The sequence below is a fragment of the Siphateles boraxobius genome, unplaced genomic scaffold, assembly GCF_051911475.1.
Source record: "Siphateles boraxobius isolate OS27281-9 unplaced genomic scaffold, OSU_SipBor_1 5, whole genome shotgun sequence".
In the NCBI taxonomy this organism is placed as follows: domain Eukaryota; kingdom Metazoa; phylum Chordata; class Actinopteri; order Cypriniformes; family Leuciscidae; genus Siphateles; species Siphateles boraxobius.
Window position 1 is genome coordinate 30,902,965 of NW_027509141.1, and position 16,353 is coordinate 30,919,317.

The 16,353-nt window shown below is 37.6% G+C and overlaps 1 protein-coding gene across 2 annotated transcripts in view; it reads left to right on the forward strand.

The window, feature by feature from the left end:
- Nucleotides 1-15,528, forward strand: part of gnai2a (guanine nucleotide binding protein (G protein), alpha inhibiting activity polypeptide 2a) — a 97,926-nt gene extending 82,398 nt beyond the window's left edge. Inside the window, exons 4-9 of one of the 2 annotated variants that reach the window (XM_077203817.1) lie at nucleotides 3,248-3,408; nucleotides 11,065-11,193; nucleotides 12,493-12,622; nucleotides 13,055-13,208; nucleotides 14,223-14,440; nucleotides 14,526-15,528. In XM_077203817.1, coding sequence (XP_077059932.1) covers nucleotides 3,248-3,408; nucleotides 11,065-11,193; nucleotides 12,493-12,622; nucleotides 13,055-13,208; nucleotides 14,223-14,413 — 765 coding nt within the window. In that variant the 3' untranslated portion in view covers nucleotides 14,414-14,440; nucleotides 14,526-15,528. The remainder of the gene's footprint in view (nucleotides 1-3,247; nucleotides 3,409-11,064; nucleotides 11,194-12,492; nucleotides 12,623-13,054; nucleotides 13,209-14,222; nucleotides 14,441-14,525) is intronic. The other variant, XM_077203819.1, reaches the window with a different exon arrangement.
- The last annotated feature ends 825 nt before the right edge of the window (nucleotides 15,529-16,353 follow it).

The following is a 16,353-nucleotide window of genomic DNA, read 5'->3' on the forward strand; positions in this document are numbered from 1 at the left end:
TCAGTGATACTGGACTGCATTTGTACTGCTTTGTTAAAAGATGCCATTAAAAAAAAAAAAATATATATATATATATATATATATATATATATATATATATATGTGTGTATATATATATATATATATATATATATATATGTATATATATGTATATGTATGCATGTGTGTGTATATATATATATATATATATTAGGGCTGTCAATCGATTAAAATTTTTAATCTAATTAATTACATACTCTGTAATTAATTAATCTAAATTAATCGCATACACAATCTTACAATGTTTGCATGGTACAATTTCTGGTAAGCGACGTTTTAATTATTATTGCTTGACACAAATTTCACGATTTCAATTTAATTTAATTATTGTGATTTGATGCAATATTGACTCATTTGGATAAATATTAGGTACACAAGATAGGCATTCATTTTTCTCAAGAAAAAAAAATCTCACCCAATGCTGTAAAAATACAGAGAGCCATATCAGCTGGTAGTATTTAAGGTTAAAAATAGCTCAAATTAAATATAATGCGTGTTTATTACAAATAACAACTTTGATATAAGTAAAAATATAATCCATACGTAATATAGTAGTAGGCTACATACATTTTGAAAAATAGGCTACTCTCTATAGCTCTTTTTTTATAGCCAACTATAACATGCTATATGGTCATGAAATGGCTTTCCTGAGGTAACGTAGGGCTAAATGTTATGTGACATAATTGTTCTCCAGCTGTTTTATTGACCTCTTTTCGCGGTTGAAAAACACTGATTGATCGAGGAATATACATTTCGGTAAGTTTTAGGCTGCCCTACTGTATCTTTCAACATTGGTCATTCGTGTTTATTTACTATTAGCTAGAGATGATCGGTTCACGTGCCGCTATAGGGATCCGTCATTTCACATTTACAAGCGCCAAAACGGTATTGCTTGATTTCGTAATAAAATTAACAGAATCTGAGAGCTGAGATTTTTTTAATATCATAAGTAACGTGCTCTGTCTTGTCTGTTTCCGTGTCCTCTCTTTGGTGCGCGATTTTTCTGTGCGTGAGAAAATGGTTGTGTGACGTGAGAGCGCGTGAAAAGTTACACACACACAAGCGCGCTTTCTCTCAGACACACTCGCCGACTCACGCACACACTCCTGGATGCTTTGCATTGATGTGGTACTTTAGAGTTTGACGAACTCCGTTTGTTATAAGTAAATGTTCCAAACAATGATCCAAGCAGCGCGTTCTTGTCTCCCTCCTTCTTTTTACACGAACGCTAGAACGGCTCCGCAAAGGTCAAAACGGAATGGATTAATCTGCGTTATTTTTTTTAACGCGTTATATCTCCTCAGATTAATTAATCGAAATTAATGCGTTATTTTGACAGCCCTAATATATATATATATGTGTGTGTGTGTGTGTGTGTGTGTGTGTGTGTGTGTGTGTGTGTGTAGAGGTCGACCGATAGTGGATTATACCGATATTTAGGTTTGACCATAAATGCCGATAACCGATAATTCAACCGATATTTTTAAAATGGATACTGGATTAAAAACAAAAATAACACTCACAAGTAAAACAGTGCCGAACTGAAATGTGCTAAATTAAATAAATATATAAATATGAATATATTAAAATAAGAAGTTCTACAGAACGAACTCTATATAGAAAATAATTTAAACATTAAAATATTACAAGTTTCGTTAGCTATAACCTAGAAACATACGTAAATTTAAGAATTAAAACTCCATTTCAAATGCATTAGTAAATGTTGAAATTAACAAACTAAAAATGAATAATACTTCTACAACTTTTATTAACCTTAGTTAATGCTAAAAATTTAATCTTATTGTAAAGTGTTACCATTTCATATAATTCAAAAGAGTCATTCTTAAAGATGGCCATTAAAATTTAATAAAGACCTATATTACGTATAAGTAATATAGCCTATGTGGTCTCTCACTTTATTTGCTTCTATTTTAGAACACTTGATGATTATCTAATCAAAATAACAAGATGTATTGTAGTGATAAAAAAAGAACTTAAATCGAACGCGTTTCTGATTTGTTTATGTCTCTTTCGGCTAACTTACATGAACATATCAATGTTGAGAAAGCAATCACGTCACTAGTTTTAAATATGCAACTTCGTCGCCTAATGAATGCATAAAAGTGACCAGCTGGATATAAAATAATGCAAATAGATAGTAACAATTGCAACATAAAACATTTGGGTCAGGTCTGCGTGTGTTTTTGTCACATTGTTTAGACCACTTGACTGAGGAACTAATGTTAGAGTCCTCTCAGCCTCGACGGCAAACATACTTCTGTTATTTCTCTGCTGATGCAGCATCTAGTCAACAAATTAATTACTTTATAATGATATGGCAATATACTTTAGTGTTATGTATTCATACCATTTCGCTGTCTGTGTTTTAAATGCGCGTCTGAAGTGTCAGCACTCTCTGTGCTGCGTGTTCTCTTTTAGAGGCTGCTCACATATCGCTTTCTGCGCGCTCAAGTCTGTTATTTCAAATGAGGCTCATAATGGAAGCGACATGGTTACGACGCGCATGTGGTGTGGCGCGGTGGTTTTTCCAGGCGCGCCTATGCCTCGGCGAGATAAAAACATCTCAACTTTCAGAATGCCGCAACCGCGCTGCTGGTCATGAGACAAAAACCAACCGATAAGCTTGCATTTCCGTAACAACATCGAATGCTCGGCCGAACAGCTGATCATAGCAGTACAGGGCGGGTTTTTATTTCTCATCTCCATAAATATATCTTGAAGTAAAGGGCTAGAATTCATTAATCGTTTGCTGATACTTCCTCGTCATCATGGAGATCGCAGTTCATGGTTGCATAGCAACGACAGACGCCATGGGAGCGCAAGCGCTTGTGGAAAGAAGGAGAGCGTTTTTAGGCGCAATACGTGAACGGCCCCTTACAGAGTTGGCAAATTACGATATTTTTGTCATCCTTGATGAAATTCTTTCACACATCTGATGTGTGGTGTCTGTTAGTCACGTTCGCCATTCTGAATTCATTTATGGTTAATGACATAGAGGTTAAAGGGCGCTCAAGTAGTCGATTGTTTCCGACAGCACCGACTAGTGGTTGAAGTAGTCGATCTCTCGACTACTCGACTAGTCTGTGCAAGCCTTAGTATATATATTTATATGTGTGCTAGTTTATGTATATTGGTGTGCTAATGGGCATTATTTTTGAGGCAAATTTTTATTTGTTTGTTTTTCTAGGATGATGCCCGTCAGTTGTTTGCCCTGTCCGGGGCGGCAGAGGAACAGGGCATTCTGCCTGACGACCTGGCAAATGTCATCACCAGACTGTGGGCTGATGGAGGGGTACAGAGCTGCTTCACCCGCGCCAGAGAGTACCAGCTCAACGACTCCGCTGCATAGTGAGTTCTCTCTCCATTATTGGTCAGAAAAGATATTACCTTTGACCATTCGTCAATATTCATGGCAAACAAATATCATATCACACAATATAGCTCAGCCTGTCAGATGATAAATATGCATTGACAGATGAACAGGGTGGTGCACTATAACATTGTGGGTATTTTTCTTGGAATATAAACATTCAAATATTCACATTTTTATATAGACACCAAAATCACTCTGCTATTGGTCAAAATCAATATAAGTGTTTTTTGTTTTTTTTAATGAACAGCTAAACTAAAACTGACACCTACCCAAGAGTCCCTTTAAATTCAAAATGGATAGAAAGATGAAATTGTGTGATGAGAGCGGGTAGGATCAGATCGATACATCAAAGCGAGCAGAAGCTCTGGCATTAACAGTTAACGGTCCGTTGAGAAACCAATTGCTATTAAATGGAGGGTTGGCCTGGGACAGGATTTCCAAGAATTTTCCCATGCTTGATGCACTCAGAATCAATCAGGGGTAGGCGGAGCGTTCCCTCACTGGGGGATCACAGTCGATTTGGCCTTGAATTGGGAAATTAATCATGATGTAATTTGTTGGTGGGAAAAGAGATTGCGGAAGGATAGGAGTTCTAATCTTAGTTTTCATAATATTTAGTTGTGTTAGCTAGGTTCAGCAGATGTTTATGTGAGAGGTTTTACGGCCCTGTGTGTGTGTGGGTGGAGAGAAGTGTGGTTTTACAGAGGCAGCCACTCCTTCCCCACCCTCAGAACAGAGGCTAAAATGTCTGTCAAAAAGAAAACCTTCTTTTAGTGAGATGCAGTCTATAGAAATTATAATTATCTTATATAAAAAGCAATAAATAAAAATAGAAACCCTCCACATACACCCTAGTATTCAAAGGTTTGGAACATATTTTTTTTTTTTAGCAAGGATGCATTACATTGATTAAAAGTGACAGTAAAGACTTACATTGTTACAAACTCATTCTGAAAAATGTAATGGTATATTCATGAAAGAATACTGAAATTTTTTTATCAGTTGCCACAAACTGTTTTCAACATTGATAATGAGGTATTAAATATACACAAACATTTAGAGTTTGGGTTTAAATTGGCATAATGTTTAGAAAATCTGTAATTTTTGCTAAATGAATCCTGACAGGATATTTAGGACCCCAATGCATACTAACTTGCATACTAACAAGTAGATTTACATCTACTTGCCAAATAAATAAATGGTAATGAAATATAGATTTTGAGTTTAAATCATTTTATAATGTGAGAAGAAAGAGATTGCAGAGTGACATGAGACAATTGGATGACACTGGGCGATGGCTTAGAATCGGAATTCAAATTTATCCCAAAAGTGTCTAATTGAGTATAAGTTGGCGCTTTGTGAAGACTAGTGGAGTTCATGTACGAACAATCTTTTTTAGAAACCTGCCCTCCCAGAACTAAGTTAGAAGCACACAGTTCTCTAGGAAACCAATGTATGCTGTAGCTTTAAGATTAGTTTTCACTGGAACTGGAATTGGAACATTTTTCTTCACTGAAATCTTCCCAACCTCTGAATCAGAGCCAGACGTCCAGCACAGCTCCTGTTCCAGTAAAAAAACAAGATAAACATCCTGTCCATCACAGATTTTGCACAGATTTTGCCATACATACTTACTGTGTTCAGATTCAGAATAACAGTACTAATAGTGCCTACATCAGTAAATAGCATGCACTGAATCCCATCAGATGTTTTATACTGGTGTATTATTTTGAACAGCCACTGTATTAAGTGCCTAGCGTTTGTGTATTGTTCTCATTAGAGATCCACAGCTACAGTGTCAGACTGTACTCTTGGTTTTGATAAACTCTAGCTGCGTTTATCAGAGACATGACTTTAATTCCCCGAACCTTAAATGATAGCATGTGGTCATTAATCTCTCTCTACACACAGTCAGCACACCCCTTAGTCCTGCACCCTACAGGCTAGATCTTTCATTGCATAAATCACAGCACACCATGTACTTAAGTGTGAATAATAGAATAAATAAGTCTTCAAGAGAGCCCTCCTCCAAAACAAATCTCACTCAAGGCGAAATGAGAAACTAAATGTTTTTTTGTTTTTGTTTTTTGGGAGAGGGTGGGGGTAGGGGTTGGGGGCGGGGGGTTGATTTAGGTAATAACTACAAAGGCAGCTCTAAACCATGCTTTGTGAAGAGGGATTATCAGCACTTTCAAATTTGATTTAGGCTGTGCTTGATTGTTTTAATGCCTGAGGATTCCAGTGGAGTGCGTGTGTCTGCCGGGGATCCACACAGTATTGAGAGACCGCTCTCAGGACTGATGAACGTATAACATCTGCTATATCGAACAGCCTCCACCAATCCGGTTTACACCTGGTATTAAAATGCGTTTTGGTCGATCGTATCACAAGTGCACGACACTAAATACAGGTGTAAAAAGGTTCTAAAACATTTTGAGCTTGTCCATTTTCGACCCATTCCAGAGGTTGACGAAAACACATTTGATCGAATTGATAGAGGCTTCAAGATTGTTAGAACAGCCGCAGATTGAACAGCCACAAATGACACAATAGATCAGATTGAACAGCCGCAAATGACACAATAGATCGGATTGAACAGCCGCAAATGACGAATAACATACCAAGCACAATGTTCTCTCACCATTCCTGATTTTTAACACACACTCACAGCATTCTGCTGGTCTTGAGGGTATCAGAGCAGAAACAAAAGCTGCTGCTTTCCGTATGTTACTCAATAATCTCCATGCGCTTTCATATGTAAATAGCGCAAGCATATTTTGTCCATTAGATCGAAAGATCTGAAAAAACGCATACATTTACCTGCCCATAAACCCTCGAAGAAATCAGGACAGAAGTGGTTAAAGGTGGATTAAAACAGCAGGTGTAAATGGGTATTTGTCTCCCTCATCTACTTGTGATCCGATCGACCAAAACGCATCTTAACACCTGGTGTAAACTTGGAGGAACTTATGCTGTGTTGGTCTTGTGTGATATTGAAAACCTTGAATTCTTGGTTCGTCATGGAACCGTACATTTGAGCTGTAGAGGGATTGTACGGCATTAGGTGGAGCAATAACATTCAGTGTTTCTGGCTGGAGTTCTTGCCTACGCAGCTTATCCAAGCTGTGTTACTGTGAGTCTTTATCAGCCTTTGATTGGCAGCTGAATGAAGATCTGCATTGTCACTCTCACAGCCTCCAAGACTTAGGCGGTTCGTCTGCTCTCCGTGTGCAATCGTCTAATCAGATTTCCAAACAGTGTTTTGCATAAGAACATCTACAAGGCCTGTTCAAACCTATTCTGATGCACCCGAGAGACAGAAGTGTACAATACATTGCATTATATATGCCTAAAAAATATTTGACTTGTGTAGAGAGAATTTAGAGAGAATATTTAGTATTTTATGGCAGAGGTTTTCAGAGTAAATTTGGGTGCTTGGGTGTCTGCACAAAAAATAAATTTCTCTCAAATTTTTTAAAGTTGACTAGTTAACTTCAGGTGTCCACAATGTGAAGCGGAGTCCAAAAGCCCCTGTTGCTAATTCAAAAACGGAATTTTAGAGCTAGTAACTGAGGCTTCAGCCAGTGATAGCAGACTAATGCAGTTAGAGAGAGAGAGAGAGAGAGAGAGAGAGGTGTGAATTACCTGAATGAGTCTGTTCGTCTCTCAACAGTGCTGATCAGCAGTGTCTCTACTAATACCGAAACTGTACGTTTATCTGCTTCAAGAACAGCACCGTTATTACCTCACCAGTGAAAAATGTCATGTAGCTTTTAAGTTGCTAAATATATTACTGATAAAATCGTCGAGCTGATAACACTTTTCTGTGCGAGTGTGTGTCCTTACTGTATGTTTGTGCGTTTGAGTGGAGAGCGGGAGAAAGAGAGTATGTGCACTCTGTACATAATAAAACGTTTTGTGGGAAAAACATGGAAATAATTTGTCATTTTTATCCTATTTTTACTATATTTGCTTGGTCAGTATCGTTGTGGGTCTTGGTTCTTGTGCTGTTGTAGGCTATAGGGAACTTTGAAATAACTGAAATCATTTGGCAAAGTGATGTGGAACTTTAATGCGGTCAAGACCTCCCAGGAACTACTTTAGCCGTGCGTTTCCCTGAAATAAATAATTGCATACCTCCACTGATCTATATAGAATGACTGGATAGCTCATGACGTTCTAAACTGCCATCAGGCAGTGAAGCCACCGGAAGTGTTCGAGCGGCCATCTTACGATCCCCTACCAGCAGAGGGCTCCTACAGTCGTTATACAGATTTTGGTAGTTTCGACCGTACTTTTAAGATGACCCGCTGTGCTGCATACAAGTGTAAAATGACGTTCACAAAAGGATGTAGAAATAATGCCCACAGTTTGTAATTCAAGCCCTATAAGTAGTAATTTATATGTACAATTGTCGCTATTCCTGTGTTGTTTTCTCCGAGGCAAGAGTAACTTAATTCTTCTAGTGTTGTCAAAAGAAACGGTAATGTTACTTCGGTAAGTTACCAAGTCGGTACTGAAATTTTGAAAATGGGACGATACCAGCATTTCCGCAGTACCGGGTAACTTATATTCTCGGTACCCACTAATAGCTGCTTTCAATCGCTTCAGTGTTTATCTAAGCGCGATCGAGGCTCCAGACTAACTTTTTTACTAGGAGCACTTTAGCCAATGTAGCCTATACCACGATGTATTATACTAGTGTCTGTGAATATTAAACCGCAAAAAACTTGGCAATTAACCCTGCATGTTCTGCTTGTCTCTGGGAATGAATGGTGCAGATGCGCGGTTTAATTTACCACACACACACACACACACACAAACACTCACACTCACACTCACACACACACACACACACACACACACACACACACACACACACACACACACACACACACACACACACACACACACACACACACACACACACACAGACACACACACACACAGACACACACACACACAGACACACACACACACACACACACACACACACACACACAGAAGCACGCGTGACGCTCGCGCAGGTTTCAGTCTCTGCTGCCTCATGATATGAGGACATAATGAACTTCCTCTCCAGAGCCGATCTGAGAGTCACTTCATGAGCATTTTACCGCTTCATTTGAGAAAAACTATCGTCATATCATAACACACACAGAAACTCAAAGGTCTTCCCGGCAACCCGTCAAAATAAAAGTTCGGTTTAAATTGAAGGAATTGACTGAAATAATTATATTTGCCTACTGTTGCACAGTAGAGTTAGCTACATCTTAATGTAATGCAATTTTTAATAAGCAGGAAAAATTTCGACTTGAAACAAATATCCATTTAAATGCTTAGGGTGTTTGAGTGGGAAGAATGTACAGGGAGACTTAAGGTGATGATACACAGGGCAACTTTTTGAGCAATGTTGCAGGGCAATGTTGTCGTCAACGGGCAACCAGATGAGGCACAGGGCCTATGACCAATCAAAATTATCCAATAGAAATTTATTGCCCATTTTCAATGGGAAAGTGCCCAAGCAACAATCGCTCGGCAAGATTGCCCAGCAACATTGCTCAAAAAGTTGCCCTGTGTATCATCACATTTAGGCAATGTTTTCTCAGTCAAATACAATTTCCTATTGTGTCAATCGAACGCGTGAGCTCACTAGGGAATACCAATATGGCGGCGTGGTGGCTTCACTGTTTATGACGTCATGAGCTATCCAGTCATTCTATATACGACAATTCACCATGACGTCACAACAATAAAAGACGTTCTTCCGGGTGGCAAAAGCCTAAACGTTCCTATGGCAACACTAGTAAATTGCTTGGAAGGGATCTACATTTTAACAGTTGATTCAAAAACAGACGTGGTGGAAATTCAGACATAGTTAACATGATCATCAGAGCTTAGATTCTTTGATCTAGAAATGTGCACTCCCAACGCAAAAGAGTGCTGCGCGAGACTAGATTTGATGGCCGAGTGCAAGCGCAGGCGGTAATGCACTCACTCTGTGTGTGCGGATTGCGGAAGAATAAAACGATTTGCGGGACTCCAGCAAACTAGAAATATTTATGACTAAAACATATAAAAACTAATACATTTTTATTCATCTGTTGCAGAAAAGCAACAAGAACAACTAAAACAAAATAGAAATGATTTACAGGCCAGAGTTTCTTTTTATAACATGTTTGCAGCGTTGAGCGATGTAGCCAATCACAGACATATGTGTTGATTTCTTGAACGCAATGGCCAATCAGAAGTATTTAAGATAGTCTCCCCTCACTGCTCAAAACGGACTTTTTGTTCAGAGCTGCTGGCAAATCCTCAAATTATAACAAAACAAAGTGTATATATTATGAAAGATTCATTGTGCAGTCAGCTTCATTGATAATAACAGAGATGTGTGATCGCGATGAACTGATGTCAGCTTTTTAGGAATTATTAAGGGAGCGCACTTTGCGCGCATTCAGTCAGGCCAAACCATGCACGCAGTAGCCTGCTTGATTTTATGTTATAACAGTGGTTTGTGTGTTAATGCTTTAATAACATAATTTATCAGGAGCATTTATGCTTATGTGTATGATGGCGACACGTAGGCTAACTTGAAAGTATTTGGAGGTACAGAAAAAAAGTCTATTTGCGGGCCGGAGCGGGACAAAACATAAATGTTGCGGGCGGGATAAAGTAGTTGAGAACGTCAGTTATAACGACCCACGTATTAAAAATGTTTGGGTTTAAATCGGGCTCGGGCTCATAATTACAGTTAATGTGTTGGGCCAGAAAGCGCAAAGAAGATGACATGCACTACTTTTGACGACGTCCACTCGCTTCAACCTGCTCACCCACAGGTTCCGCTGGATAGATTTACTTTTTTCTGAAGGAAATCGATAAAACCCTACACCTTTTGCTGTATATCTGGCGGCGCAACCCCAAACGCAACACGTTTTTGCCATCGTTTCAACTTTGATCAACAACAATGATTTTAACTATGTAACTGTTTACAGTAGCCAGCTGGATCTCTTCAGTTGGTCAGTAGAAGCCGCTCGCGTTCTGCCACCCGGAAGTATCTTGGTGCCTATTGTTTACAAACATTCTGAAATGCCCTATAGATCAGTGCATACCTCAGAACATTAGTCAACCAATCAGATTCAAGCATTCAAGAGCCCTGTAGTATAACACTATATATATGTGGCCGTTACACCTTGGGTATACACATAAATAAATATACATACATATTCATATAAATAAAATAAATAAATAAATAAATAAAAAATATATATACACATACACACACACAGTAAATATTTATTATGGTAAATAAGACAATTATTCAGCAAGGATGCATTAAATTGATCAAAAGTGACAGTATATACATTTATTATGTTGCAATGAATAAATTACATTTTAAAATATATTCAAATAAAAATATTATTTTAATTTGTAAAAGTATTTCACAATATTACTATTTTTGCTGTATTTTGGATCAAATCAATGAAGCCTTGGTGAGCAGAACTTTTTAAAACATTTAAAGAAATCTTACCGTTCTAATAATTTTGGCCACCACTCTAGGGTCTAGTTAGAAGGAAATGCTATTATTTAAAAAAGCTAATTGTTTCATGTACCATCCTGTGTGTTTTTTGCAGTTATCTGAATGACATGGAGAGGATAGCCAAAGCAGACTACATCCCAACCCAGCAGGACGTGCTGAGGACCAGAGTGAAGACCACTGGCATCGTAGAGACACATTTCACCTTCAAAGACCTACACTTCAAGTGAGAAACCTCTACGCACATGGATGTCTATTTCGCTCTGATTTTAACAGATTTTTTTATTCACGCTCTCTACTAGCCGCACTAACTTCATATGTTCACACATATTCGCACTTCAAACAACTCATCTGCCATATCGGAACAGCCTCCACTATTTCCGTTAGCTAGCAACACACTCTTTAACCCTCAATGGAATCAAGGAATTAATTCCATGCCATCCATGTGTTCTGGCCTGAGGTTTTGGGATTCATTTCTCTTAAAACTGTCGAGGGCATTTGGTTTTAGTAGTTTATGGGATTAAGCAAGGCTGGAATGATTCTCTTTGAATGAGTCGGCTTTAATCTACAGAAGAAATGTCAGCCCAACCTTTAGAAAGATCAAACACAAGCCAGCTGTCCAAGATGGTCTATTACTTTATTTAATGACTTGTAAGTCATATTACGTATCGTGTGTAAAAAAAAAAGAAAATGCCACACAAGAGGAAGGATGATTATGTAATTTCCTAGAAATGACAATGACGTCTTTTCCAGGTCCACACGGTTAAAGAGACGAATGTGTGACAGACAGAAATAAATGACTCCTGCAACAGACAGGAAGTCCCAGCTCTTCCATCCTCCCTCCCAGTCTCATCAATTCGGTTTCCAATCCCTCCATTACCATAGAAACAAAGCCCACACTCAAATGTCAACAAATGTCAGTGACACATGTGAACGTCCGGACCTAAAGAAGAGGAAAGGACATAATAAACCTCTCTAAGGGCGTCAGAGTACTGAGTCAGAAACCTCAATATTCTGCTGACAAAACATTGAAAATTTCCCACAAATTTCCTGTAAACAAAAACAAACTCTGGGAACATATTTTTGGAAACTAGATGTGACCTAGAATGAAGAATATTGTCATCATTTACTTGCCCTCAGGTCATTTCTATTTTGACAAATAGGAGAAAACAACTTCATAAAACATAATAAAAACAGCCCATACCATGTGTACCTTATTTCAAGTCTATTAAGCCAATACAATAACTAATGCTATTGGTTAAGGCATGGTTGGAGGAGCTTTATGGTATGTTTTGATTGTTTATGAAAATTAGGACAGTATAACATATTAAACGGGCTGTTCATCTTCCCATTACATCTTTATCAAATTTTCGTCAAATTAAATAATCTGTCTGCTTATTTGGATGATTGTATGTTCTGTCTTGCTTTGTTGGTTGTTCAGGGCATTTTTGTCATTGATTACTTGTAAATTTGTCTGTATATACGGCTGGCCCTTTACATGCGTCTCCTCTCTCTCTCTCCATAGGATGTTTGATGTCGGTGGCCAGCGTTCAGAGAGAAAGAAGTGGATCCACTGTTTCGAAGGTGTGACGGCCATTATCTTCTGTGTGGCCATGAGTGCGTACGACCTGGTGCTTGCTGAGGATGAAGAAATGGTGAGATCCTTGTAGCTTTTACCCCAGATCAGTTTATAATTCATGAAACTATTAAGAATCAATCAAAGAGGCTGCACTCGTACACTTCTGCACAATTTGTTTTGTTAGTCGAGGTTTAATTTAGTTCTACTTGACCATGTTTCTCCCTCTGTATTGTTAGAATTAAATACGCTACTTTTCTACCACACCTTTAAGACTTCTTCATTTATGATACGGCATAGACTGCCATTCAAAAGTTTGGGTTTGGTAAGATTTTTATATCAAATGTAATCAAAACAGTAATACTATTCCTGATTGCAAATCATTACTCCAGTTTATTTATTTATTTATTTTAATCTCTCTTGACCCAAGCTTTGGAATGGTATTGTAGTTTCAGGCTTTCATTCATCAATACAGGCCTGAATAATGAACCGGTTCTTAATTCCACCACAGAATCGAATGCACGAGAGCATGAAGCTCTTCGACAGCATCTGCAACAACAAGTGGTTCACCGAGACCTCCATCATTCTCTTCCTCAACAAGAAAGATCTGTTTGAGCAGAAGATCATACACAGCCCCTTGACCATCTGCTTCCCTGAGTATGCAGGTACTATAAAACAGCCAACTTCCCAATAAATCTTCTAAATCAAGTGCTCCAGAAGTGCTTTTGAGTGCTTCAGTTCAATAAAATGCAAGCTCATTGCTTTACCCATGCATTAAAGAAAACATTCAATCAATACAGACTACATATAATATAATATATTAAAATATAAAATATAATTGTACCTGGTCTTTTTGTGCAATAGAAATAAAATACATTAATCATATTAAATTGTTAATATTAATGTATTATCATTTATATTAGATTATTGTAGCATTAATATTAATAATGCATATTAGTTGCATAAAAGTAGTTGCGTAGCTGTTTATGGAGGGACAGAAGCTCTCTGATTTCATCATAAAGATCTTCATTTGTGCTCAGAAGATAAACAAAAGTCTTACGGGTTTGGAACGACATGAAAGTGAATAATTAATGAAATAATTTTCATTTTTTGGGGAACTGTCCCTTCAATCAATACTATCATTGCCTACTTTTCACGTCCCAATCAAATGCTCATAAATCTGTCCTACATTATTTCAGGCTGAATATTTGTTTCCACCCTGAAATGAATCGCTTTACAGAAGTTAAAAAGTGTTTCTTATGCCATATTCATGTTGTCTTTGAAGCATGCACATATTCCATGTGAAAAACAGACCAATCCAAACCAGTTTAATTCAGGCATTTGTGAGGCTGTTCACTTCAAGTTCTCATCAAGAGGTTTATTCAAATGAGGTCCACTTTGGGTGTCCATCAATGTTGATATCCAAAAGGCCAACAATTCATTATATCCCATGCAGAGTAATGCATGGTACATCGATCTAACACAGACCTAGCGGCTTTATTGACATCCGTCAATTGGAAGAGATCTTGTGTCATTTTAATGATCGAAGTGGGAACTTTTTCGATTTCATGTTGTTTTCCAATTTTTCTGGCTTCCTGTCTTTCACTTATTTTCTGTTTTCCGTCTCCATCCTTCCCTGCCGTTTTCTCATTGTGCTTTGTATTTCCCCTCTCGACAAGGTGCCAACAACTACGACGAGGCCGCCGAGTACATCCGCACCAAGTTTGAGGACCTGAACAAGAAGAAAGAAACCAAGGAGATTTACCCTCACTTCACCTGTGCCACAGACACCAAGAACGTGCAGTTCGTTTTCGACGCAGTCACCGACGTCATCATCAAAAACAACCTGAAGGATTGTGGACTCTTCTAGAGCACAAAAACAGGAAGGTGAGTCGAGGTAAGAAGAAATGCACAAAAACCAGTGTCCTGTCTAGTTGTACAACTTCGCTTGGCTTTCTAACTTATTTCTCTTCCTCTTTTAGATTACTTGAACCGTTTTGATGACCAGAGGAAGCAGGGGTGGAATACGTCCAGGGCATCTGCTCTGGCCAACCACGACGACTGATAGCTCAGAGGAGCCCGAAACAATTTCAATGATTGCCAACAACATTAGCCTCTGTCCTCCCTCCCTCCGGACACCGTCCCATCATTGTGTTTGACATTAATATCTGTATTAATAACTCCTTGGGCTATGACACAAATTGCCAACTGTTGTATTATCCATTGTCCATTTGTGTTGTTTATTTTCTCTCCTTTTGTTCATTTTTTTCTTCTTCCCCCGAGTAATAGCAGAGGCAACAAAATGTTTTATATGATACTTTCATTTTACTCGAGGGAATATGATGTGCAAATTTTATTCAAATTTTAATTGCATAATGCTTATTTTTTAAACAACCAGCAGGCATTGGATATAGAGTATGATTGAAAAAGGAAAGCGCTTTTTTATGATGTTTACATGATGTTCTTGTTGATAGCAAAATGGAAAGTTTTCCTGCATGATAGAAGATAGCAAATATATCAATACAAGTAATCAGTTCACATCAGCGTAACATTCCTTTTTAAAATTAAATTTAAAAAAACTACAAAAACAACAAAAAACTTTAAAAAAAAAAAAAAGCACAAAAAAAGCTTCACAAATGGAGAAAGAACTGCTAAAATGTAACTGATATTTAAAGTATGTAAGTAACGGTATCTAACAATCTTTGTTCTTTTCTATCTTCTCATTCCTCTTTCTAGCATTCTGTTTGTGCCTTGACTTCCGTTTACAATGGACTTTATTTTCTCCCCAGTTGTCCTACTGTACGTAAACATTTCTGCTCCAGAAATTTCACACCATGTAAGAATAAATAGTGATTAATAATGGAAATCTAATTGAGAAAAAGGGTAGTTTTTTTTTTGTTCCTCTTTTTTTTGGTAAAGAATAAAGTTCTTTTGAAAGTCCTATATAATGATTTAATTTAAATAAAAGTTAATTCACTAGATGAAGTTCTGCCCGCTGTGTTTTTTTTTTCAAGTGTACATTTTGTGGAGGTTAATAAGTTCACTTCAGTGGCTGAATAATTAATTGAATATCCAATCGCAGTAATTAAATACACATTTAAGGACTTGCTGTAGGGCATCAACTGGAACATTTTCTAATTTTAGTATATTATGCTTTAGCTGAAATTGGCTAACCATTACCTGGAGAGGTCTGTAAGAACATTAACTAAATTAATTATTTAAGAACATTAAGTTTTTTTTCTTTTCTAAGATCAGACCAAACAAGTAACTGCGACCTGTTACTGTCGAAAGAGAAAATCACAGCATATGCTTCTCAAAATTATAATTACATTCATTTGGAAATGTCTCACACACTGTAATATAACCTGGGTCTTGAGCTTTTCCATTAAACCTCTACAAATGAATGGAAAATATGTTTTTAAGATCTGAACTAAATTAGTGAATTAAAAGTCGGTGAAAGGCTTCACTCACCATTACGCCCCCGTGTATGCTGTCTTCTGAAAGACTGACACTGTCATCTAGTGGATGTTTTTTGAAATGGCACCATATACTATTTAGCCTATTATCAATCTTTTTTTAACAATTAAATCTATATAATCTCACTTCTCATAAACAGATTTGAACCACTTTGTCGTTCTGATCCAATGTTTGTCGATTCTCAGTTCATAGCGTTAGCGTAACCTACTGAAAAGATCGCCTAAACAAGAACAAGTGAGAAACGACAAACCTGAGAAACCCATTTCTCAAATTAATTTCCAGTTCACCTGCCATTCAATAGAAGTTCAGTGGAATCTTATGTTCGACAAACTG